Raw genomic sequence first — 27,949 nt, 5'->3', positions numbered from 1 at the left:
AATAAAAGTGGGAAAGAAACGACAAGGAAACCATTAAACTTCTGCACTTTCTTTACATTTTGAACAGGTTTCCCAGCGCCGGGCGAATGATCCATCACCACGGGAAGGATCCAGGTCCCTGTGTCCCTTGCTGAAGAGTCGCAGAGACCGCACCGTGAATAATGAATAACGAATAACCACTCCCCTTGGCGTCATTTGACAGACCCAAAATAGGACTTGCCATTAAATTCCAACCTGGGGAATAACACCTTTAGGTCCAGCTCTCTGCGCAAGTGGGAGTCAGGATTAGGAGGACGTGACTTAATAAGACCGATGAACAAAATGAGCATTTGATCAAAGAGATTTGACGTACTGGAGAGTATGTAGAGTTTTGAAAGTAAGAATAAATGTAAAATGGAATGTAGAAACAGCCTAAGCAAGCGAAATATAGCCTGAAAATAAACCTACAAAAGCAGCATCGTCCCGGAAGAACCTCTTTTCGTGGAATGAAATGAAGGAAAGCAACGACTCACCCAAGTTTTCAATGGAATAATAGCGCTGTTTGCTGTCCACCCGCACGGTCTCGGCGTAGGGGCTGCCCACGCCATAGCCGATGATGTACCCGCGGACGACGATGTTGGGGTTGAGCGGCGGCGTCCAACTCATGACGATGCTCGTGGTCAAGGGCCTGACGTGAAGAGAACTTGGCTGGTCGGGAACCTGCGATTCTGGGATTCGAAGAAAGAAGAGAAAAGCATCAATGAATATTCCACTCCACGTCTGTGTTTAGGTTCAAGGTTTGGACCAAAAACCACATAGTTACATGCAGAGCGTACATGCAATTTCATTGCTGAGCAACATCCGAGAGCACTGATGTTCTGATTTACACAGAACATCTGGTGTTTGCCACTTGGAGGGGACCAAAAAGATTACAAATGATGCAGGAAAATGAAAGATGACCTGCAAGAGGATTTTCAATAGGACAACTTTTCCATTCCCTGCTCTATTTACAAGTTCATCAGGATCCTTACACTTTGTGCTTGTAGATTATTTAACAAAATTGGACTATTTTTAGATATACGACTATATTCTGGCAATAATCTGTCTCTTTCACGATGAGTGAATTTGAACTCTTGCTTTGAAGCTGCTTTAAGTCAATACACCAACATTTCGCAAATGAAATTACGGAATGACGGCTTTTATTTACGGCTATTGCCGGGCAAAATTCATTACTTTAAGTAGTAATTAATCACTCACAGGCTATTTGCCTTCTCCGAGCTTAATTCTTCTGTGGAGGTTAGAGGAGTAAACACCTTTTGTTTGAGTTTACCCAATAACTACCATATCACAAGTCTCTCCAGAGGAGCCGCATAGTAACTTGTCTTTTTGAGAGCAGAAAGAGACAAATCACTATTTTTCCCCAATCAAAAGGCTTGCAATATAATAGAGTTTAGACGGAAACCAACAAGGACAGGGAAAAACCAGTAATAATAGAAAATGATGTAAACTCCAACAAAAGACACTTCAGAGTTGTGAAGCATTCCCACTGTAAACCTTGGAAAACGTAATAAAAAAGCAGAATTAACACCTGTCCTTGGGATTTTATGTGTTTTCTTGCCAATGCATTAAGAGTACTTTGAAAAGCTGTTGTGCCTTCGGGGAAATCTCATTAGTACCTTAACCAGCAAATTTATACCTTTCAACATCTTAAAAGTTCAACGTCTTAAAGTTTCAACCTATTAAAGTTTCAACCTCTTAAAATTTCAACGTCTTGAAGTTTCAACGTCTCAAAATCTCAACCTCTTAAAATTTCAACCTCTTAAAGTTTCAAAGTCTTAAAGTTTCAATGTGTTAAAGTTTCAACCTCTTAAAATTTCAACGTCCTGAAGTTTCAATGTCTTGAAGTTTCAACGTCTTGAAGTTTCAACGTCTTGAAGTTTCAACATCTCAAAATTTCAACCTCTTAAAATTTCAACATCTCAAAATTTCAGCATCTTAAAGTTTCAACATCTTTAAGTTTCAACCTCTCAAAATTTCAACGTATCAAAAGTTCAACGTATCAAAAGTTCAACGTCTTAAAATTTCAACGTCTTAAAGTTTCGACGTCTTAAAGTTTCAATGTCTTAAAATTTCAACTTCTCAAAACTTCAAGGTCTTAAAACTTCAACCTCTTAAAATTTCAATTTCTTAAAATTTCAACCTCTTAAAATTGCAAAGCATGGGTCTGGTTTTAAAAAAATCAAAGAAAACTCACTGCAAAGTCGCTCGTCACAAAAAGAAGAACCAGGTTAAGTTGCCATTGCCCCCCAACTCCACTCCCAAACTTTGATTTAATGCAGAAGTTAAAGTAACTTGGGCGGCTATTCCTGAACTGGGCTGCTTGAAAAACAAATGACACAAGCATTTCTTACAAGCCCTGTAGATCAAAATCACAATTTAACGCCTTGAAATGAGAAGCCGGATAACGTAGCAACACCGTGATTCCTCAAACGTCCTCAACGTAGCAATTCCCGGGTGATCAGAGCATCCAAAAGAACCAATTTGCCTTCAAATAATAATTGTTCCGGGATTTCAATGCATTATAGACACCTCTAGGCAGCCATTTGGGTTCAAACTACTTTATTCAAACATTTCATGTTCTTTATTTCAAACACAGAGACGCGATTTACACATCGCGGAGCAAAATCATGACTTCTGGTTTGGAAAAGCAAAAGGCACTTGAACTTCTTGGACCCTGGTTGTGAATTAAGTCGCTAAAATGAAGCTGGAGTTAATATATTTGAACTGTTTTTTGAATATTAAACTTTCATAAATGCAGAGCTGGTTTTAGTGTTTTGGTTTTTTTTTAATTCAACTTTCTATCTATATAAAGCAGTTTTAATTACATTTTAAGTAGCTTTATTTATTACCAAGAACTGAAATATGAAGGTCTGTGTCACTGTCTGGTGGGACATCTGAGATGCTCCATGGATGCTGAAGGTCTATGTCACTGCCTGGTGGGACATCTGAGATGCTCCATGGACGCTGAAGGTCTATGTCACTGCATGGTGGGACATATCCTGAGATGTCCCATGGAACCTGAAGGTCTATGTCACTGGGTGGTGGGACATCTGAGATGCTCCATGGATGCTGAAAATCTATGTCACTGCATGGTGGGATGTGTCCTCCTGGGATGCCACATCTGCTCACACGTGCCCAAGTCCTTCGCTGTGTATCTACATGATGGTTTGAGACGCACGTCTTCGATCCAGCGAACACCACACTTAGAGCTACTCAAAGGTCTCTAATTCCACTGTCAAGCTTGAAAAATGCTTCACATCTGGGTCGCCTTCACAATTTCCTCAGACATTCAAAGATGCACATCTTACAAAGGGTCGTTTTTATTCATGCCATGTTCTTCACCTATTCCCCCAACCGCTTTTCAGTCTACATTACAATATAATAATAGTTGAGCTTGCCGAGCTAATTTAGAGTTGAAGCTGAATGGTATCGCTATCTAAGACATGTAACAGCTTCCATCTGTTCCGTGCAGCAATCAGAAACGAGCATCCCAAACCCATTTTCCTAGAGGATACGGAGTTGATCAGAGATTCTCTTGCATCCTCGCTCAAGCTATTTAAATCAGACCCTTTGGGGAAAGCGCCGCTTTCAATTCCTATGTTTTTTCTGGGTTTTTTTTGTTTTTAAAGTGTAAAATTTGAGGCTCAAAATAAATATTTCAAACCTTCCGAGATGCCTGTAAACGCACGCGTGCTTTCCAGGGTTCCAGAAGCAGTGGTGTTTGGATTTCTAATCGCTTTAACAAAACACACTAATTAAAATGAAGATCCATTGGGAGGTGACGCTGTTCGCCAGGATACTGTTCGTCTTCGTGTTGCCGATGCCTTCCAGTGAAAGCAAAAAAAATGCATTATCCACAGCAGCAGGGAGAGAATGGCCAGTACCAGCCTGTTTTCCAGCTCCGACGCTTGCAGGACTGCACAGAACCACAGAATGGACTGGGTTGGAAGACACCTCAGAGATCATCATGTCCAAGCCTTGGTCCAACTCCAGCCCATTGACTAGATCATGGCACTAAGCGCCATGGCCAATCTCAGTTTAAAAACCTCCAGGGCCGGTGAGTCCAGCACCTCCCTGGGCAGCCATTCCAATGCCTGACCACTCTCTCTGCACAGAATTGCTTTCTAATCTCCAGCCTAAATTTAAGTTGAAGCCCTGTTGTCCTATTGCTGACTGCCTGGGAGAAGAGACCAAGCCCCACCTGGCTAGAACTGCCCTTCAGGTAGTTCTAGAGAGTGCTGAGCTCACCTCTAAGCCTCCTCTTGTCCAGACTAAACAAGCCCAGCTCCCTCAGCCTCTCCCCATAAGGCTTGTGCTCAAGTCCCTTCCCCAGTCTTGTTGCTCTTCTCTGGACCCGCTCCAGCACTTCAATCTCTTTCCTGAGCTGAGGGGCCCAGCACTGAACACAACACTCCAGGGGTGGCCTCCCCAATGCAGAGCACAGGGGAAGGGTCACTGCCCTTGTCCTGCTGACCACGCTGCTTTGGATCCAGGCCAGGATCCCATTGGCCTTCTTGGCCACCTGGGCACACTGGTGGCTCCTGTTGAGCTTCCTGGCCATTAGTCCCCCAGGTCCCTTTCTGCCTGGCTGCTCTCCAGCCACTCTGTGCCCAGCCTGGAGCTGCAGGGGGTTGTTGTGGCCAAAGGGCAGGACCCACCACTTGGCCTTGTTGAACTTCATCCCATTGGAATGGGCCCATTTTTCCAGTCTCTGCAGAGCCCTCCTGCCTTCCAGCAGCTCCACACTCCCTCCCAACTTGGTGTCATCATAGAACTCCGATAATAAATAGATTTTTCCCCAGGGTTTATCAAGGCATTTGTATTTAGCGAGTAACACGCTGCATTCCCAGCATCAGGCTGGAGGAGAATCATGGCTGCAAACGCAAACGCATGTCAATACAAACCACGAGCAAAACAGCTTTGCTTGGATATATTCGCATGCACCTACTCCCACCTGCGATTACGTGATTAATATCTTTGCATGCAAACACATGTTTGGGCACCAAAACTTCAAAGGAACCGGCGTGCACAAAATGCAAATCAAAACGTCCTCCAACGCGGCGCTTTCTTATTTTTTATGTGTTTCCTGTGCAAATTTACACCTTCGCAACATCGTTTTGCAAACTGCTGTCTAGCCCAAGCGTAATTAAAACCATCTCAACATGCGTTTGGACACAGGGAAAGGTAGAAATTCCTCTTGTTCAATTGGCAAGGGTGGATTTTTGCGATCATAAGGAAATCCGGCCGGACAGAAGAAAGGCAACGTCAAGTACCACGCTGCATTGAAACCCATGATTTATTTATTCTTTCATCCGCTTTGCCTTTGATCCTTTTGAGGTGATGGAGTTTGCTTTAAAAATCAGCAATTTTCATCAGTTGCCTTTCATTTGCTCTTCATCTCCCCTCTACCGCCTATTTGCTGCTTCTGCATTGTCTCTAGTTTTGCCGTGACTTCCATCTGTCGGGCCCTTTGTTCCGTTGGATTTGCACTCTGCTTAATTGTTTTTCGGCCGACTTTTTCATTGCTCTCCTTTTACTCCTCTGCTACTTCAAATATTCCGCTCATTTTATCTAACCCTTTCATTTCAGTGTTTTTCTTCCCTGATTTACACCCCCCCCAGCTTTCCAGGTATCTGCATGGCATCAATTATCCAGCTGCGTCGCCAACACCTGCAAATAAAGGTCGGGAAACGCGAGTTGACCCATTGGAATATTTGCTTAGCGGTTTGTTAGGACCATTGGCATCATTTCCGTTGTTTGGTTGATTGGTTACATTTATCATTTATGATATTACACTGTTATGGCCATAATGCTCGAGAGCTTTTTTTGGTGAAAAAGATCCATTTACCGTCGAGATCATTCTCGGGCGTCTCCGCCGTGTACCAATCCGAGGAGGGTCCTGTCCCGTTCACCGTCATTGCCGCCACTTGGAAACTGTATTGACTTCCTTTCTCAAGCCCTGTTGGACAAAATAAAGGCAAATAAAAATCATACAGAAATTAAAAAAACAACGACAATCCCGGAGTTTGCATAAAATGAAACACCGAGTTGTTGTGGCCAACGTGCAGGACCCGGCACTTGGCCTTGTTGAACTTCAGCCCATTGGAATCGCCATTGGATTTGCCGCAACTCGCATATATATATAAAGAATGTATAAATATCAAATACACACATAATTAATGAAAGAGCACACAGGTCAGGAATAAAAACAGCAAGTCTTACCAATATGATGAAATAAGCACGAATTCAGAAATCAGGCGTTTCCCGCTGTGGCCAAAGCCATCGGAAAACAATTACATTCGAAACGTGCCGCAGGATTTCAAGCCCCCGAGGTGGGGATATAAATTTATCTTTATGCTCAGTCTATACTGACCACCATATAATAATGTTTCATTTAATTGCAAACATTCTCTGGAGAAAAACGGTCATAATTAAAACGAGCAGCGGAACGTTGCGCTGACACGGAAACCCACTCGAAAATTGATAGCGGCTATTTAGAACCCTGCGTTGTACCTCTACATTCCTTCGTTATTGCAGATGTTCTTATTATCCCGTAAAGCACCTGCCGACCGGAGAGAATTGCAGAATAGTGCCTACATGTTAATATTTAAAATGTCCATTTAGAGCAGCCTCATAGCTCGGTCTCCCGCAAGCACAACGCACAGAGTAATAACGACACTTGGATATTTGTCTTAATTGCTTTCAAAAACATGTTTTCCAAAGCTTTGTTAAAAAATACTACTAAAAACCAGTGATTTTGGGCTGTGTGGAGGTGAGATGGGGATGTGCAGCCACCATCCTGCAGCTCTTCAAGCCCCAAATAATTCATGTTTAAGAAGGAATTTGCTCAAGACGTTGGCATCTACCACAATAGAGGTTCATCTGCTCCGCTGCCATGGGATGGGATCCACAGGGACGGAGCTACGGAGGACTTGGACTCAACTCAAACACCTGAGCGGGTTCCATCATTATTTCTGCTTTACCTGCCAAAAAATGGGTCCTTTTCAACTTGTTTAACATGCTTAATGTGCTAATTTCCCTCAGAAAGTCTTTGTTTCTTGCACAAGCTGTGTGTATTAGTTATGTAGCCTTTACACGAAGGGACTTCTTGTCCATGGGAACTTGGGTCAAGATGCTACATGAGATGACCAAGCTGGTGTTAAAGGTCTTCTTCAGAAAAATAATCTACTTTCGCTTTTCTTTCATTTTGATAGAAAATCCTGCTTTTTCCACCCAAACGCTAAACGTTATTGATTATCCTGAAATATACAACTCAGAATTCACAGAATCACAGAATCTCAGATTGAAAGGATTGAAGGGATCTGGAAAGCTCATCCAGTGCAATCCCCCCATGGAGCAGGAACACCCAGATGAGGTTACACAGGAAGGTGTCCAGGCGGGTTGGAATGTCTGCACAGAAGGAGACTCCACAACCCCCCTGGGCAGCCTGGGCCCTAACCCACCCCAGGTCCCATTGGCTTCCTGGCCACAAGGGCCCAGTGCTGGCTCATGGTCACCCTGGACCCCCAGGTCCCTTTTCACTGCTCTCCAACAGCTCATTCCCCAACTTACACTGGAACTTGGGGTTGTTCCTACCAAGATGTAAGACTCTACACTTGCCTTTGTTATACTTCATTAAATGATAATCACCTGGCTGCTTTCACTCATGGCAATTATAGTTTTGCTATGACCTAGTGTTGGGTTTTTTATTCTGCGAGGCGACATTTTCCGCGGAAAATCTTGGAAAAGAAACAAGAAATTACTATTTTGGCACCTATGAGAAACGTTGACCGAATGCTCTAAAAAAATACATCACCTGAGGCTTAAGATATTGGACTGAAAAAAACCCAGCTTCAAGTTCATTAATGATAAAGTGCAGGAGACAAAGATATAATAAAAGAATTAAGGAAAAAATTGGTTAAAAAACCCCCCACCATAAAGACTATCTTTGTACAACACAATAAATGCTACCTGCCAGCAAAGAAATCAATGTTCCCTTCAACTGAAAAGTATATTTTATTCCCAAAGCATTTAATTCATCAAAACCACGCGAACACTGACCTGTGAACAAGTACCAGAGGTTGTTTGGCTCCAGTGTTTCAATCTCACCCCTGCGGGTCGTCTTTCGATGTCGGATTTTATAGCCCGTAATAAATCCATTTTGAGTACCTGGTGGTGGAGGCAACCAGCTGACTTTGATGCTCTGGAAAAGAAGAGATATTATGGTTGGGTTTTGTTTTTTCACAACGAAATCATAGAAATAAGGCACATAAAACAAATGGAAAAAAAGAGAAAAGAAAAATAAAAAGGCTATTATTTTGTTTCTCATAACAAAGTCGCCTCATGTTGACCATAAGATACAAATAACTCAAGCAGTTCTAACTATTTTGTGCCATTTGAATTCTACAGACGTTCACGGACACGTTGCTGCACCCTCATTATATCAATGTCAAGAGAGTCAAAGCTTTTGGGGATAAACGTTGCCGATCGCAACATGTGGGAGACCTTTGTTGAGCCGTTTCACAGAGGGCAGTGACACAATTGACCAAAACCAATCATTTAATTTCTTCTCAATGTTGCTTTGCTACATTGTAGGAGGGATCTTATCTCAGCCTAACGGCCCAAACCAAAATTGTCCCTTATTGGTGACTCCCGACGAGGCCGAACATCCATCTCTACCACCTCTATCCTTGGAGAAAGGTCTGAAGGACTCTTGTTGTTCAAGTCTATGGACACAGAATTCATTTACTCTTTGGTCTCCCAGCCACCCAGCGTTGTAAGGATTTATCGTGATCTCGCTACACTGAATTTCTAATTGTTTCCTCGCTTTCCATCCTGCGTGGAGATGGCGACGCCACCACCACCGTTCCTCGGCCCAGAGAAGCCAATATCTTTCCATCCTTTGTTCTCTATCCATCAGTCACTTATCACAAAGGGAAAAATCCTTCCATGCCAGTGACTTCACTTCTTCAGGAGCCTTTTATGAGGCATCATATCAAAAGGCTTTAGGAAATCCACGCCAATGGTATCAACGGGATCTCCGTGCTGAACGATTCCTTCAAAGGGCTTTAATAGACACGTGGAGCGGGACTTTCCACCACAAAAGCTGTATTGATCCCTCCTCGGCGTATCGTGTCCATCCATCCGTCTGTTCATTCTGTTCTTTATTATTTGTCTGGGAAAACCCACCAGCTTTACTAATCTGGACTGATAAGAGAGCTGATACTGTACAGCAGCGTTTCGCTGCTAAAACAATCCGGACCACATCACAGTGGATAGTTTTTGACCAAATACAATTTATTACCGTTATTGGGTTGCTTAGGCCCTGCATAAATACGTTATAGCACATATCAAATTAATTATTGCAATAGAAAAAATCCATTTTGCACATATACTGCGTGGTGATTTATTGTTACAATCTATCATACATTTCAAAATCAATACGTCGGGTTTTCATTCCTGAGTGAAATAACGCCGTGTTTTTTGCACTGGGGCAGAACAATTCCCATTTTTCAAACCGGAAAGCGGTTGTTTTCAAAACAGATCGGGGCCATTTGCATATGGAAATTGCCTACATATAGAATGTTTATGGAGGAACACAAACACCCAGAGAGCGGCTTTAAAACATATTTCTGTTGTCGGTCTACAGGTAACTCATTGATATTGGGACCGTGCCGACTCTTCCCATCTCCAACACTCTCGTCGTGGGGACCTCGGCATCTGCAAATATTCCAGCCCAGCTATGAGAAGACCCTTTGACTGCCCTGTTTCCCAAGTAGAGAAGAAAACAGAGCATTTAGTGATTTGCTCACAGAAGAGGAGGAAAGAACAACTCAATCTTTCCCCTGTACCTTCCAAGACCTATAAGAAACTCTTTTGAAATCCCAGTTGGCCCCATCCTGCGTCACTGGCCTAAAATGAGGATGGAAAGGTGAAAACAGGAGCCCATAAAATTATTCACCCTTGAATCTTGGAGTATATCTTGAGAGGTTGGAGATAAGAAACCTTTATATATGGATGATGATCCTTGTGGGTCCCTTTTGACTCAGGACATTCTACAATTCTACCAACTTTTAACCAACGGTGTCGCTTATAGCAAATGTAGAACTGAATCACCTGATAGAAACCACGGTGATACTTAAAAGAAATCCCATCATTTGGAAGACCTTCTGATGACCTGGACTTTGAGTGCATCTTTGGCTGGTCCACCATCGTTTCCAAACCATTTTGTCCATCTATTTCAAATCCAAAGTTTCTGGCAAATGGAGCAATAATCAAGAAACGGTTCAACCACTCGATGGGGCCAGTCGGCAACAATTTAACGCATCTATAGATGGTTTAAAATATAAAATAAAAGAAGTGGCTCCAGTGTCTTTGAAGCCATTGGGTTGTGTGAGTGTGGGGTGGTCCGTGCGGACACCTGCAAGCGCGAAGCAGTTTTTATGAGAGCCCAAATCCCCCTTTTCCTGCCTTGAAGTCATAGGCGGCTGCATCGCCCCGCACGGCAGCTCGCACAGGAGCGACGGGTTTGGTAGGAGAAATAAGATCTTCCTTATGATTAGAGGAAAAAGCAGGTTCTGTACGGATCCACCTGATGTTAACAGTTCCCTTTCACCTCGACCTGGTCTCCATGGACACCGTGACGATGCTTTTTATCAATAGCACTTAACATGTGACCCTTTGCTCCCGGAAAATCAATGACGGAGCTTCTGACTTCTTGTCCTTTCTTCTGCTTCAGAGACAGCGGTAACAACTACCCGAGAGAAAATATTTCCTTTCTATTACAGGATTCCTAAGGAAACCATCAAATGAAGTGAGCTGCAAGAGGATTTTAGGAACCTGTCAGTCCTGGAGGGAACACAACAGGGAAAAGTATCCTAAAAGGTTGCTGGGCACTTCCATTTGTTGAAATTGTCTTTAATGGGTGTGCGGTCCCTTCCTTGCACCATTAGGAAATGACCCCGAGCATCTTGGTGTGAGTTGGGAGCCCCAGCGCTGCCCTCATATCCCTTTATAGATTATTCCAAACCAAAATACCCCGTTACAGATTCCAAACCATGCAGTCTGATCCCTCCGAATTCAATTGTATTTGGTCACTCTTTCCTAGGAGAACAAACGTTGGCCCAACATACCCAACCAAACTCGAGCTGAAGCTTAACCCGCTCTCCCATAGTTTCCAAACCCAAAGGATATTTTCCTTTCCCCATTTTCATGGTTATTTAGTAGACTAAGCAAGAGCTGCGATATTCTCTCTACACCGATTGGAAACGTGGAGCATCCGAAATCTCATGAATCTTATAAAATCGAAATTTCCGGATGTGCAAAGACCATTTGTCAGTTTATTTTCGTCAATAATGTTCTGGACATAAATATTCATCAGCAGATATTTGCAAACACTGATTCAGTTATAGCAGCAGACGAATGTACTTGCTTTATGAAGTTTATCTGTTGCACGTTGCACATATGTTTCTCTTCCACATTTTTCAAGTCCATGCTGTGGATTGTTTTTTTCAATGGATATTCGATTATCCCACCAGCTAGATACACAAACCAAACTGGGAATAACATCCATGTAAAAACACCGTGAGCTGACAAAAAGCACAGGGATGGGAAGATGGGATGCAATGAGGTGATGGGATGGGGTGAGATGACGGGATGGCGTCATGGGATGGGATGAGATGATATGATGGGATGGGATGATGGGACGGGATGATGGGACGATGAGATGATGATGGGATGACGGGATGAGATGATGAGATGAGATGATGAGATGATGGGATGATGGGACGGGACGATGGAATGGGATGAGATGATATGATGGAATGACGGGACAGGATGATGGGATGGGATGAGATGAGATGATGGGACGGGACGACGGGATGGGATGGGATGGGATGGGATGGGATGATGGGATGGGATGATGGGACGACAAGATGATGGGACCACGAGATGATGGGACCACGAGATGATGGGACCACGAGATGATGATGGGACCACGAGATGATGATGGGACGACGGGATGGGATGATGGGACGATGGGATGGGATGATGGGACGATGGGATGGGATGATGGGACGACGGGATGGGATGATGGGACGACGGGATGGGATGATGGGACGACGGGATGGGATGAGATGAGATGATGAGATGATGGGATGATGGGACGGGACGATGGAATGGAATGGGATGAGATGATATGATGGGATGACGGGACAGGATGATGGGATGATGAGATGATGACGGGCTGACGGGATGGGACGATGGGATGGGATGAGATGATATGACAGGATGACGGGACAGGGTGACGGGACGGGATGGGATGATGGGATAAGGCTCTCGAAGCTCCTGGCACCTTTAACAGGTCCAACAGGCACCACCCAGGATCAAAGACCATTAGAAATTGTACCTTTCTGGAAGAAATTTTGTGGGCTAAAACTTCCCATCTACCAGCTGGTGGTGAATATTTGAGTTAACGCAGGTTAACTCGGGTCAAAAGCCTGAACCATCGCAAGGCAAGGGAAATAAAGCTAGAATGGGAGAATCTGTTGTGAATTCATAGATTATTATTCATATATGCATCATAGATTAAGCATCTAGATCACACCTTATTTATAAAATATGTATAATTTGTATATGAGTAATATAGTGCTTGAGAAAATACAAAAATCAGTGTAACTTGAAAAGAGGAGAGGATGAAACGCAACCAAATACAAGGCTTAGAAAAGTCAGGAACCTCACGGAAATACTCAGTTATGATGGCAAACAACCAGAAAATCACGAGGTTTCAAACCAAATCATGAAAAATGTCACAATTTTCTCTCTCTCTGCAACTACAGAAACATTTTAGATACTTTAGGGCATTTTAGACACTTCGTTATACAACTAAAACTCGCGCTCTTTTTGTATGTTTGAAAACAAAAGCTTTTAACGGAACTCAAATGCACCATTGACTTGAAATGCTCTTTGCTCGTCATCATACTCACGAAAATCGTCAACGTTTTGATTTCTCATTCAAACTTGAGCAAGAAAGTTGTCATTAAGAAATAAACCATGTAACAGTAAAACCCACCTGTGATATATTTCCATCGCCATACATTTTATTTTAACCCATTTGTGTGTCAACGACACAATTACTCACAATTAGTTTCCTTCCTCTGCTCGGGGAGTCGCTCAACAGCTGATAAAGCAAATCTGCCCTATGGTACCTTTTAATTGACATCGATCAGGCAAGAAAAGGCTGAATTTCATAATGGAAAAGCTGAATTTCGTAATGGAAAAGATGAATTTCATGATGGAAAAGCTGAATTTCATCAAGGAAAAGTTGAATTTCATCAAGGAAAAGCTGAATTTCATGTCCCTCCATCACCTGTAAAGGGCTTCAGTCCACTATAGGAAAACCAAGGGGGCCAAGGATCAAAGCAACTATCAATACTTCAAGCAAGTTTTCAATTGCAAATGAGTTTGATTGATTAGCACTTAGCAGCACCTGTAGTTGGTGATCACTTTAATTACTGATGATACTGATGTTGAGTACTTCAATTATGCTGCCTGGAAGCCTTGTGGTTGAGTTTATAAAGCAAAGGGCGCGATAATTCCCAAATAATTTCTGTTCAAATTCAGATTAAAATCAAAATATGAACAATATCTTGTAAGAAATATTCGGTTTTATATAATATTAAGGTGCTGGTATCAGGAGCTGCCCAGAGATCCCCCAAAAACAAGTGACTTTGGAGAAAGGTTTGAGCACAAATGACCCAAAATCATCATTGCATTAGGAGCCTGATGGAGCTCCCGTGCCCACCAAAACCTGCCTTAATTTTGATGCTAATTCTCCGTACCGTTGATTTTATAAAGCCACCGATTCTCCTATTTGCAAATTAGACATTTCCATAACGATACCACCAAAATACTAATTGCAACGGAGTCTTAATGGGCACCAAGGCTATTGCGATAAAGTGTATCTGCTTCCCGTGAATGCCGTTAATCTGGAGAGCATCTCGTTGGGTCTCTTATATAAAACCCATAAGTTTTCTGGCATAAATGCTCTGATTTAAAGGCTGAATTCGGGAGGAGAAAAGGCTCTATTTTGGGTATAGAGCAGTTTCTGAAGAGAAAGGAACCATCTGGTGCCATTCACTGAGCATCGTGAGCTGGAATGGCTCCCCGGACCCAATCGCGATGACTAGGAAAGGATTTGGACAGAAACACGAGCAAACGTATATCTATATATATATATATTCTCTATCTGGATATATAAAGCTTTTGTTGAATTGCTCCAAGACGGAAGACAATGATGAATAATCCTATTAAAAAACCAAGATGGTATTGAAAGGAAGGAAGGGAAAACCTGCCAGATGTTGCCGGCGTTGGCGCGTTTTCTGTCCAAAGAGGAATATTCTGGATTACGCATTTCACAAACGAGGTCTCAATTAAATTATCACAAACTTTCATGGCAACCAGCACTGATTTCTTCCAGATAACAGAGATTTCTCAGAAAACCACCCGTTCATCAAGGAAGATGGGACGCAAATACTGACTTCTTCTCAATTGTGCTTTGTTTTAATGATGACCATGAGAAGACCTGAAATACCAACGTACCGACCTCGTCTCCAATTAAATCGCGGGGAGAAGTTCAAGGGAAACGAGGAGGGCAGGTTCTGGTTTCATTAGGCGTCCAACAAGCGGCTGCAGTGATCGTAAATGTTAATTAAAAACAGAACTGAAGAGCGAAGACCCACAGGTAGACGTGTAAACGCAAAGAAACACTCATCAAAAGCAACTTGTGATTTTCTGCTCTCACCTATTGCATCTTCACTTTGCATCTGCTGCTTTCAAACTGGAGACGTATATATCTATAGCAGATATAATATGACTTTGTTTCCTTGTTTTGTACCCTCAGGTTGATCTTATTAATTAATTCTGATTGAACATCATGTTATCCTTCTGCTTTTGGTTTTTCAAGTCTCTAAAACACTGGATGAAATAAATACAAAGGTCGTCCAGGTAGCACATGTTGCTTTAAATAACTCCAGCCAGCTGCGAAAATACATCATCTTCACTAATGATTTCTGGTTTTCTCTCTACATTTTTTTGGTTTAATTATATTTTCCTTTAAAATCTGAAGCGCTGGAGGTTCCTCCAATTATCACGGGACCCGGACACCAAATTCATCTGGGAAAGGTAAATAACTGCAAGTCACCAGCCAACCCAACGCATTATATTGACTTTTAGGATTAATGACGAGGGTCATTTGGGCCTTTCAATTCTGCACCCACCGGCATCTGTTTAATTAAAGACTTTTCATTCCTTGTGGACATTCAGTAACATTCAGCGGGGCTCCAGAAACCATCAACACAGACATAGAAAATACATTTTCTATTTTCTAGCTCTCTTTAGGGCTTTAGGGATGTGCAGCTGGACATTCTGAATCAGCATCAGAGCTGCTGTGGGGATATATTGGGTATAATTTTTCTCCCTCCCCCAAATCAGCTGAAAGTCTTGGCCTAAAGACCTATTCAATGTGTTTATTTGTCTAGTCCAAGCTCAACTGTTGTTCACTACTAGAGCCGCAAAGGCCAAGTTTGTTATAAATCAAGGTTGGGTTCATTCCAATTAATTGACGCATGTGGCTGAAGCACCATCAGTAGTTGGTTTGTCTACCTGAACCACCCTGAGTTCCCTGTAAGCTAAATGCTTATTTAGGCTGCTGCACTTCAGATAATTAAATTAAGCACTTAACTTTAGGTGGAATGGTCACAATCAGACACTCTGTTAATCTGAATTGCATCTGAGCCACGTTGGAAGAGAAATTAATATCGAAATGAGAATGAAAAGCAAGAGAAATGTCATGGAATGCTGTAGGTTGGACGGAACCTTTGGGGTCATCTACTCCGACCCCCGAGTATTTATTTAACTCTTGTTCAGAGACAACCCAACATGGTCAACACTTCCCAAGTCAACCTGCACTGTTGACATCTGCCCCATGTTTCGGGAGGACTTGTCTGTCTTGGTGTCCTACCATGGATGAATGGGGACGCTTCCCAAAATGAGAGAACGTGGCCTACACCGCGCTTTAGAGATGGCCAGCCCTCATTATCTTGATTTAAGAGCATGAACATGATTATTTAGTTCGCTTTTAGGCTTGTGCCCAGCATTGCTGCACCCTCCAGCCCTCCCAAAAGCAGAGAGCCACTATTTTAGTTGTTATTTCCCTGGAAACAGAGCCCAGATTCATTAATTCACAGGCCAGAAGGGATTTAGTTCATCCCAACCATTCCTTGGGTAATAGAGTTTATAAGACTCCCCCGGATTAATTCTTGTCTGAATGGGATAAAGGAGCAATCTGGTTATGCCTGACCTTGGGAAAAGAGACAGCTCTGTTGAGTCAAACCCACAAAAATGGCTTATTTTGGTACATTTTGGCCGCTTGATCTTATTTTCAAGGGCAAGATCGACTTGCGCAACGTCGCCAGAATGAGCGACTGCCCAAACTTCGATTCCAGCCCCGTTGCCCAGCGTCAAAACCTTGTTTTCCTTGCAGAAGATTTAATGCCGTAATGTTACCGATCAAGGAAGGCGCAATAGAGTTGTCAAGAAAAATGAGAGATAATCACAGCTACCGTCTCAAACAAAGCCCTCGGAAATACAGCGACTTACAAAGCCTAGCGCCCCGTTATTATTCTTCACCTGGGTAATAAATACAGCAGTCTTTAGAAATGGATTATAGAAAATAACACATTGCATTAACAACGGGGTGAATTCCCACCTGATGATGATAATTAACTGCAAACAGGCAAAAGAAAACATTATCCCCAAAATCCTGCACATTTCAAGCCCAGCTCAGTCTTGTGCAGGTGAAGTTGTTTATACTCCAGAGATAAAGATCCAACAGGAGCGGGCAGTAGTTGGGCTTAATCCAAGGCTTTACAAAGCCAGATTTAACAGCCTCACCAACTGGTAAAACCATCTCCAGGGCGGAAAGGTCCAAATTGCAAAATCTGCAGCTGTATTTGTGTGTGTAAAATGCCTGGGCCGGGCTCAAAATGCAATTTCACATATGGGAAGAGACAATGTAGCGCAGGGTACAAACCAGAAGGATAAAGCTTTGCCAAAGGTTGGTAATTCAGGTTAAACGGCTTCATCTCCTATTCACAACAGCAGTGAGGGAAAATATAGTGAAATCCAACTATATATTACATTTAGCTATTTCCTGATGAAGAAAAGGTTGTGAAAGTAGCGGGTATATATACAATTATATATATATACCCACCAAATGGTCCATCCCAAACCCACAACCCTTATTTTCATGCCTCTGATGTGGCCCAGATGCCAACGCGTCTTGCGGAAACGCTCACAGAAAAGAAGTCAATATATTAGAGAAATATAGGAAAGAGTTGAATAAATCAATACAAAGGATGTGGGCAGATTTGGAGATATTTAGTCACTAATATACAGTTCAGAAGGGACTTAATTCATCAAAGGGCTTCAAATGTGGGGATGATGGAGCCGCCTCCTTCCCCAGGTGAGGTTGGGGATCCCCAACATCATTTGCTTCACTATTCAAACAATAATGAAGCATTTACCCATTTATTTAGTAAATTTTATGACTCCTGCAAACTACTACAGCTTCAAAAAAGTGGTTCTATATAAATCCCAAATTTTATGTACATTTTCCTTCAGCATCTCAAGAAAACCCACGGTAAACTAAACAACTTCACATCTCCTGAACCAAAGGTCCCTAAAGCCAAGATGATTTTGTTTCTCTTTTACTTGCAATGGATGGGCATGATAAACTATCATCATTTTTGCTTCCATTAAATGGACATTGTCTGTTGATTTAATCATCAGTTATCAAAGGCTTAGAAGGCAGGTGATGAATCTGGTCATTACAAAGACACAATTTCAGCCCCAATGACAAGGAAAGTATCTATATAAACTGATTTTCGCCTACTACCACCTAGTTTACAAATAATAAAATAACGTGAAGAGACTGGAGAATATTGCTAGAGCATAAATACTTTGGTTTTAGGGAGGCAATTTCGTCCTCAATTTTGGTTTCTATTCACCCTCTCACCCCCTACACACCAATCCCATTAGGCAAAGTTATTTTTACAACATAAAAAATCATTTTTGGCTTCTCCTTTCATCAGTTCTGCAACATAAATTAACAAGAAACATGATTCCCACTGCTATATACACATTATCAACAAGGAATACGAAAAACAACGCACGAGAAAAAACAAACCAACCCTTAGGTTATATATAATTAAGACAAAAAGTCGTAAAAGTGACTGAACAGACAAAAAGAAACCTCAGGTCTTGATTTTCATTTAGATTGAGAAATCTCCCAACCATTCCTGCCATGTAAAAAGACCTCGAGGAGGTGAGAGGGAATTTACGGCTCTTCTCAGGTACCTTCATCCTCCCCAAACGGCAGAAGCAGCCGTTGCATAAATAGAAACCGGATAATAAATCTACTAGAAATGGTTTTATTTGATTTCCCAGGTCTTGGGCAGGATGAGTCAATGCTATGAGGGAAGGCTCCATGATACAGAAGGTGTTGGGATGTCCTCGCTCCCACCCACGAGCTTCACTAACACTTCATGAGGTTGAAAACTTTCCGAGGCACCCACATCATTTTTTGGGGGATGCAAGAATGAAATCTGGTGTATTCTGATGTACAGACCCACTGAAAACAACCAACCAACCACCCACCCACCCAATCAACCAACCAACCAACCATATTCCATGTTTGTCAAGATGACCAAAAACGTACCACAAAGTCTGTCCTGAAGGTCTTGACTGCCCTCAAGATCATCTCATCTCGCTTGGACTGGTCATCGCCAAGGGCAAAAACCCAACGCTTAAGTCAAGACACGCGAAAGGAGATGTCTTGATGGTGATGTCAACTGTCATAGAATCATTTTGGTTGGAAAAGACCCTCAAGGTCATGGAGTCCAACCATTAACCCAACCCTGGTGCTAAGAACCTCATCTGTGTGTATTTCCAACCCCTCCAGGGCTGGTGACTCCAGCACTGCCCTGGGCAGCCTGTTCCAATGCCCAACAGCCCTTTGGGGAAGAGACTGTTCCCCAGATCCAACCTCAACCTCCCCTTGTGCAACTTGAGGCCGTTTGCTCTCATCTCATCACTTGTCCCTTTGGAGCAGAGCCCGAGCCCATCTGGTTCCAACCTCCTTTCAGGTGGTTGTAGAGCGAGAAGGTCACACTAGTACCAAATACTTTCTCCATCTCGGTGATAATAGAATATCTTACCGTTGCGACCACAGAGACAACACCAGGAATCTTTTAGCTGCCTAAAATGGAACTTCAGCCAAACTAAGTGAAAATCTCTGTGGATTCCTGAGGTTGGGCTTGGGAACCCCAACACCAGACGTGTCTTCCCACCTTCTCGCCAACATCTTCCTCATTTCGCTGGGATCCCAAGACCAGAGAAATGTTCAGCTTTATTTTTATTGCTCTATCATGCTGTTATGATTCCTGCAAATGTCATTTTCAAGTCTCCGTGACAACACGGGCCAAAACACCGCAGCCTAAATTAAAGTGAGTGCCCAAGTTTCCTCGGCACCGATGCACCCAGACACAAATTTTGCTGCATTTGACAGAAAACAAGGAGGAAGTTTTGTAAGGGAAAATCCTCAGCGACAGCCAAAGAGGATGAATGCAATAAAGCTGGATACGAAGGAAAAAACCCGCAGCTCATCCCTATAACTGGAGGCATGTACGGTATTATTACACCAATAATTATATTTCTATTTATACAAAAAAAAAGATGTAAGCTGATTTTTGTTTTATTAAAAAAAATCAAATAAATGCTGCCAGCGAAACATGCAATTTGCACGGATAAGATCTCACAGAAGAAGGAAAAGCAAAACTTAAGTTCGTGAGAGTAATCGCAAAGCCTTTCTATTCTGCAGCACCACGACTTCCTTCCTGGCTCATCTATTTATGCCTTAAATGTCTCTTTTAAAGCAGACATTAAATGCGCTTTAGCCAAACTACCATTTTATTGACATCTTAAACACTCTTCTCTTGCCTCTCCACAACTTGAATTTTTCTACACCTGCAATTTCACTCCCATTTCTGATACTTGTTCAGAAGACACCGGGGCCAGTTGAAATGGCCTGTAACATCTCAAACAACAAGAGTTTTCACTGGTTAATGCTTTCAACAGATTATATTATAATACTTTAATTTGGAGATGGATTAAGTAGGATACTTGAGGCTTGCAGCTCCCTGCTTCAGCATGGCTGTCTGCATGGGAATCCATCCATCCATCCATCCATCCATCCATCCATCCATCCGTCAATCCATCCATCCATCAATCCATCCATCTGTCCATACATACATCCATCCATCCCTCCATCCAACCATCCGTCCATCCAACTATCCGTCCATCCAACCATCCATCCATCCCTCTCTCTTTTTTAGTACAAACCTCATTTTCCTTTTCCAAATGAACTCTGTGAATCTTGCCTGTACATTCCAAAATCTAAACAAGTGGGAAATAGAGTTTCGTTCCTTGTTTTCCCCCAATAATCGTCTCAAAGAAAGCTACAGATAGTTCCTAATATAAATCTTGTTCTGGGAACATTTACCTTAGAGACCTTTGAGTATAATACTTATTTTAGTTGCCTGTGTTGAAGAAGAAATCAGTTTTATGGGTACAGCAGGAGCCAAAACAACAAGCCTGTGATAATACTTCTCACAGGAGAAACTGAGCTCCAGGTACCTCCTTTTCATCGCTCGGAAACAATTACTTCTGTGCCTGAAACACAAAGGAGTCTTCTCCAAATGAAACAAATCTCCTTGAGGTTCTAACAGAGGTGCTGTGAGAGCATCAACTCTTGAAATATTGCCAAGAGCTCAATTTGCACATCAATTTGTCAAGCGAGACACCTGTGGCAACATCACCTGTTCTCAGGGGTTCCTTCCCCATAACTGGAGGATTTGGTCTAAGCCACAAATCCTGGTTAAAATCAGATTTTGGAAACAAGAGATCCCAGTGATGATACCTGTCCTGGTTTTGGCTCCTCCATCAGCATCGTCAGGCCAAACGTTGGGTTGGGTCATGGCCAACGCCTTGAGCAGAACCTCTTGGAGCTTTGGCTTCACCAACTTGGCCTCAACTCCTGGTGCCCAAGAGGCACCGATCCCCTTCTGACCCATCTCCTCAGGCACCAAAATCTTGGTTTCTTTCCCCAGAATGCTGCATGTGGCCTATTGTGTCCTCTTCCCTGCTCCCCTTCGATGTGCCTGTTGAACCCAGGCTGGACTTGACTGCCCGTTCTGCTCCAACAGCGCTACGTGTTCTGTGAGATATCAGTAAAATCAACTCCCTGACCAACCATCATGTTCCAGTGCTGGTGATGCTCTTTACTGAGCTCTAGAACAGAAGAAAAATGTATAATATTGTGTATTATTCAAGATATGGAAAAGCTGGGAAGTCAGAAATTCAACAGAAGACAGAATGACCACAGCAATAATTATTAGTGAAGCCAAATGTGTGCTAATTCGCAAATACCTTCATAGCAGCCGTGCAGAAAGGTATTCTGAGCTACCAAAAAATCCTCAGGCTCTAATTTTGGAGGCAAAGGTTGTTTTGTCATGCAAGGTCTTGAGCCTGTATTTGTACATGACCAGAGTGCATATATATTGCATTAACACATGTAATAATCACAGCAAGCGCAGTAATTGCGTGTAGTAATGTAACTTCTCTCTTTCCTTGCCCATTTTAATGAAAATCTGTCCCTCGGGGAACTCAGCACACGAATACGGAGGGGAAGAGAAGAGCATAAAGTGTACACAAACTATAAATGTCAACGGCAGAGCATCGCTCGCAATGGTACCCAGGGGCATCGCTAGAAGCAGCAGGGTAACATTAAGAGAGGGAAAATGGAGGGTGTTTCAGGAAAGACAAACAGCGATATCCAGTGGGACGTATCGCGCTGACGTTCCAACAATCCCCCAGCAACCGTGGCGGGAAAACATCGGCACTTAAATGCTTTACGGTGACATGGGGGATGTGGGGGAGCGAGGTATCAACCCATAAAACCGACTGCTGGGACCAGCGATGCATTAGCGGTGGTACCAGAGGACACGGTGACTCCTTTCAACTCTCATTTCAATCGTTTTGTAGGGGAAACCTTGACCCAGAAATCATCGGCTGATTCACCACGACCATGAACAACCGTCTACGATGCACTCGGTTAAACTCACACACAAGTTCTTCCAGCCGCATTCACTTCATCACCAAAATGCCAAATAAATACTGCCCTGCCAAGTGTATTCTTAATTTTTTTGCACTACTACAGATTACCATTTTCTTCGTTTAAAGGCAAAAATTATCTGCCATACTAGCAATTAAAATGCTACAGCGAAAATACAATACAACGACATGGCCACGTTTTTACTGACGCTGCCCGATCTTTTCCAATCGCTGGGGTATGAGGAATGTCCAATTGCAAGATGGGATCGTTTCATTTCTGGCCTTCTGGTCCGTGCTGAAACACTAATAAGATTATGGAGCTTATGGGCAGAGCCAGACGACAATTAGTTTATTACTAAGGGGTAACCTGCCTCCTTCACCGCAATCCAAGGCAGTGGGATCATAATATCACCTAAATTAATAGCAGGAGCTGAGTCAGGTCAGCAGTGACCCCAGCGACGAGCTGGGAACCTGCACCATTCGTTCCAGTTACACGAGCAGCCGAGGGGAAATGAGAGAATATTTCACGCAGTGTTTTCTACTGTACCAGCAGAACTGAGCGATAGTTTTTAATCACGGGCACAAAACCTGGCGGACGAACCATTGGGCTGGAATAGAGACATAAAACATGCACAACGCCGCTTGTGAGAGCCGAGAAAACACCTGGTTATCTTCTAGAATGCCAAATCAATACGGAATTAACGGTGGTGTGATGCTACGCACGGAGGAGACGGCAAGAGCTGGAGGTGCCACCAAGGAGATACGTCCACCCTGTCCTCCCAATTCGTCCATCCAAGGGAAAGCCAAGGTAGAAATGACACAAATTGGGCAACCGAGGCCATCACTCAAGTTGCCCCCACTGCAGGACCAGCCCTTTTGTGGGTACAGAAGATTGAATTGCACTAATCTACATTTTTTTCCAGCTTTGCCCCAATTTTGGACTCACCTCTTGCTTTTCTGCTTTGTTATCAGATACCTGAAAGTCTTCGGACAAGACCCCACTGACCGAGATAAGACACGGAATCATCACAGTGTCTGGCTGAAGGTGCAAATACACATAGAAACAAACAATATTGCGTCACGAAGGCAAATATTACCCCAAAATGCAAGAGAAATGTCCCAACTTGAGTTGGGCCCAGCAAAGAGAAGAGCTATGAAGGAACTCGGCACGTTCTCAGCTGCATTTCGGTACCTTCATTCTATGGGATAAATCCGCATTTTGCCGAATCGGCACCATTCCTAAACTTGTTTAGTTTATGAATTAAAGAAAAAACAATGGATAAAGCAGCAAAGAAAAAGTCTTTATGAACACAGAGCTATTTTTCAGGCATTTTTTGATGAGTAAAAGCACCGCGTCGGATGGTTGTCCATGTGTAACCACATGCTGTGGCTACAGCGCCAGCCCACAGGCTCACAAGAAAACATGAGGGGATACAAACCATGCCCATTTAATTATTAAAAAAGCAAAAGGAGTATATTTAAAGCAGGGTATTTGTAATCTGAGCACAGCCAGCTTGTACGTCGCTGTAAGCTATACATTATTTACTGCAACCACTTGTTATTGCTTCAATATTTCAACCATCTTTAATAGCGTCTTGAGGCAACGCTCTCCCGAGGAGCCCACTCAGAGAACTATGGGACATGTCAACCCAACCAATTGGAATTTCTTATGGTTTTCTTTTCGATTCTCATCTTGCCTTGTGTGGTTTTATTTTGTATTGGCCATTTCTATCACCAGGCACCGAGGAAACATTATGGGGTAGAGAAGACATCCAAGGCCACCTCGGACCTTGGAGAAGAAACTTGTCTCCTAGCATGGGAGCTTCCCAACAAGTCCCACCAACCTGGACGCTAACGAAGTTTGGCTGGTTGCCTAATGACTGCGATTTGGTCCCTGTGTCTTCATCTGCAAGTAAATCTGTGAATCCGCAGCTTTCCAACCCAAACATCTTGCTCATTTTTGCGACTTGAGTGGATCTGGCCACATTTCTGTAGTTGTGGAATTCCTATGGATTGTTTTTTCCAAGATGCACCCATTATTTTTCAATAAGGGTGCATAAAAAAATACCTGCAGCTCTGCTAGGCCTCGGATTTCCACCGCAGATATTTGCTTTGTATAATACACCCAGTAGCTTTAGGCAAAATAAGTCGTAACAGACGCGTTTCGACTGTCTTCCCCATCGCGAGCTGTTGACGTTAACGACACGCGACGTCTCCGTATCCACCCGTCGCTCCCCGGCAGCGCCGATCACTAAAATCATTTTGTCTGCTTCTATGAGCACCCCGGAGTTTAAGAAATGGAAAATCAGATCAACGAATCCCTTGAGTCTGACACACGCGACGTCCATACGGCATCTCAAAAACATTCCATTTTTGCAAGAGATGAGGATCGCCAGCTGGCACGGTCCCTTCGGCGATGGACTCGTGATGGTTCTTTTACCTTGATCTCAGAGCGCAAAATTAAGGCGACCAAAATGCCAAGGGGTTATGATTCAATCAAGCAGTGTTGCTTTATTAATTTGCCCGTAAAGCGGCACGCGATAGAGAGTAAGAAAAGAAATGGGGAAAAGTAAAGGTAAAGATGAGAAGTGAGGTTGCGTTTATCACCAGTTGAGTTCCCAAGGTGTCCCTCTGGTCCTGTAGAGTCTGGCCGGTCCTCTGTTGTGCTTCGGGATCCTCTGGTCGGAAGATCTTCAATGGTGTCCATCCTGGAGTCACCATTTATGCTTCTTCACCCCTCCTTGCTCCCATTGTTTTAGGTCAGTCTCCCTCTAGACTTTGCAACCCAGGCTCATATTGCGCAAGCTCAAGAGATTCATGCTTTCTTTTGCCAACGCTTATGTGTCCAGCATTCAGGGCTCTTTCTGTGGTCCGTTGGGTGAGCTCAGGACCCTTGGCGAGCTTCTGGGCATGCTCCTTTGCGTTGGCCATTGTTTAGGGGAGCAGGTGAGGGACACGTGTAATGATGCTGCAGGTGAGAACACATCTCCTCTCATTTTTATTGCTACTAATTGATGATACAGCCAAGGAAACAAACCACTTGGCCGTTATCTCATGACCTTGTATCGTACATACCTATAGGTGACGAAGGAGAAGGCGAAGGGTAAATGATACAAACCACCCCAAAGCGCCTCTAACATTGATATTTCCATCTTGAAGGACGGGAGGAATTTCACCGCTACGGAGCAACATTGATTTTGTTCTTCAATTTGCATGCAGCCTTCATTAGAGTAATAACAAAATAATTATGGGAAGTGTCAAAAAGCATCTAAATCTCTGCGCTCTGCTGTCAAACCGCAGAAGGGGGATTTTCTTCACTCAATGGCACCGGGCCAATGTATTTGCGGATGATAAAAGAACATATTGCCAGCGCGTATCTCCGCACAAAAGGCAATTAAAATATGATGTTAAGAAATGCTATCGAAAATGAGGGAAATGCATTGCTGTCTCTTTTTATATATATATATATATATATATATATGTATAGTAAATAATACAATAAAAATAAAATCTAATTAAAAAACTCTGCCGATGCTGCAGAAATCTTACGACTCATTACCAGCCATCGGAAATCGAAGGGAGAGAGACGCCCGAATTATCTTGCGTCTCGGAATGAATTACTTTGGTGTTTATTCCATCATGGGTGAACTTTTATGACAAAAGCCATTCCCAAATTTCTGATGGCTCATTTTATTGTGTTTCACCGGAGTCTCGGCCTAAAGTTGCAATAAACACTCACACATTGGAAAGGCCACGCTTAGGCTGAGCTTAGCCCATGCGCTGATACCAATGGGGAACAAAAGGATGAATTTGCAAGTGTTACAGCGCAGGAATTAGCACCAGGGACATTTCTTTATAAAAATAAACCATCAGAAAATATTGAGCTCGGTCAAAAGAAATTAATGAGCGTTGTTTTCAAAGGTATTTTGCGCTGAATACCGGCAGCTAACGAACTCGGCACCGGGCAAATTGCTGGCGTGATTAAATCAGGGATGCTCAGAAGCAACGCGCCTGTCAGACTTCATTGAATTTGGCTGTATTAATACAGTTTTACTTCTTTTTCCCCAACGTAATTGGCAATAAATTCAATAAGAGGCTTAGATAACATCCTTCAAAATAAATAGGAAATGAGAAAAATGCTGGGGAGAAGAATTCAGTGTTGGTTTATAAACCGTGTTGGTTTTTAAACCGTGTTCGCGGGTCCGGGAATATGGACCTGGGGTGGGTGAATCACAACCAACAGCCTCACTTGGGTTTGTCATTAAAAAGTAAAACTATAAATGGTTAAAATCTTTCTAATTCTAAGGAAGAGCTACGTAAGGTTTGTGTAAATCCACCCGGTGCTACAAGGTGTTTCCACTCAGCCCTCGCTGATATAAACCTCTAATAAATACATTAAACCATCATTGTCTCTTTGCTCAGTTGGTTTCCACCAACTCTTGGCTGTCTCTAAGCATAAAAAAATAAGGGATTTCCATGAAAATATTGTCACCGAAGTGATATTTTTGGAAGACGCTAGCAAAATCGCCATCCTTCAATAGTCAGAATTCTACAATTTATGAAACTTCCCAAATGTGAGGTCCATACAAGTCTCATCTACCTTGGTGGCCACCTGAAAACAGTGAAATATTGAAACCGGCAGCAAGTGGAAAAGACCTAAAGGAGGAAAATTCTCCATTTATTCATCAGCTTCTGACCAGTCGTGGTGCGACAAGTCCACATATTTGACCCAGTCAACTTAATTCTCTTGTCCCTGACAATCTTCTCTCAGCATCCATGAGATGCTTCCTAAAATTGGCTTCCTCCGCCAGCGTGGATTTTGAAGCAGGTAAAACCTGTAGGATGGAATTACCGTTATTACTGCTGAAGGCTGAACCGCTCCGCAAGATCTCCATTACAAATTTCAATTGCTTCTAAGACTGAAGGGCAGAAAATGCTCCTTTCCTTTAGTTAAAAAGATCCGTAAATTCTTGTATTAGGGGTTTGTTGCCCCAGAAAGACCTGGAAATGTTGCAGGAGGTTGTGTTGGTCTTGGGGACGCGGTGTCGTTGTTCCCACCCAACTTCACCCAAGGTGGATGGAAAATCACCCAATGTTTTTGCCAACGTAGGAACCTTCAAGAAGAACCTAACCCATATTTTTTAATATATATATATATTTCCTTTTATTTTTCTCGATGAAATTTCAGCCACACTACAGAGTCCTGACGTAGCACTTGGGAGAATGTGATTTGGCAAACACTAATGAATTTAATGTATATGTTTATGAGTTTCCTTTCCTCTGGAAAGGATGACATTAACCACTTGACTGGGAAGGATTAAGCTCCACTCATTTTGGGTGCTTTTTGATGTTTATTAAGCAAATCCTTCAACAATTTTGCTCCACTTTTAGCTGGATTGGAGCCCTTTATTTGGAACCTTACAAGATGTGGAGGTACCTTGTAATCCACCCGTATCAATAGTTGTATATCTCCAAGAGATGTTGCAGCAGCGGGAAAACCTATCGCATCAGGGTTTGACTTTTTAAAGTCTTATCACATCGTTCCGGCTCCGTTTATTTAGACGCGTCGGTGCACGAATGAGCAAAGGACAATGTTTGATGGGTATGGAGGTTTCCAAACCCCACTGGATGCTCCTGTGGAAGCAAATCAGAAGGTTTTTCACGCTCTTTCTTTGAGAGCAAC

At 42.9% G+C, this 27,949-nt stretch overlaps 1 protein-coding gene across 1 annotated transcript in view; it reads right to left on the bottom strand.

The window, feature by feature from the left end:
• The window catches only part of DCC (DCC netrin 1 receptor), a gene marked incomplete at both ends in the record, with an annotated part of 255,054 nt that overhangs the window by 52,626 nt on the left and 174,479 nt on the right, over positions 1 to 27,949 (bottom strand). Inside the window, 3 exons of the mRNA XM_080362678.1 lie at positions 513 to 707; positions 5,888 to 5,998; positions 8,101 to 8,242. Of these exons, the coding sequence (XP_080218804.1) occupies positions 513 to 707; positions 5,888 to 5,998; positions 8,101 to 8,242 (448 nt within the window). The remainder of the gene's footprint in view (positions 1 to 512; positions 708 to 5,887; positions 5,999 to 8,100; positions 8,243 to 27,949) is intronic.

Source organism: Nesoenas mayeri (assembly GCF_963082525.1).
Source record: "Nesoenas mayeri genome assembly, chromosome: Z".
In the NCBI taxonomy this organism is placed as follows: domain Eukaryota; kingdom Metazoa; phylum Chordata; class Aves; order Columbiformes; family Columbidae; genus Nesoenas; species Nesoenas mayeri.
Note: the sequence above shows the minus strand (reverse complement) of the source record. Positions and strands in the feature narration are given on the sequence as shown.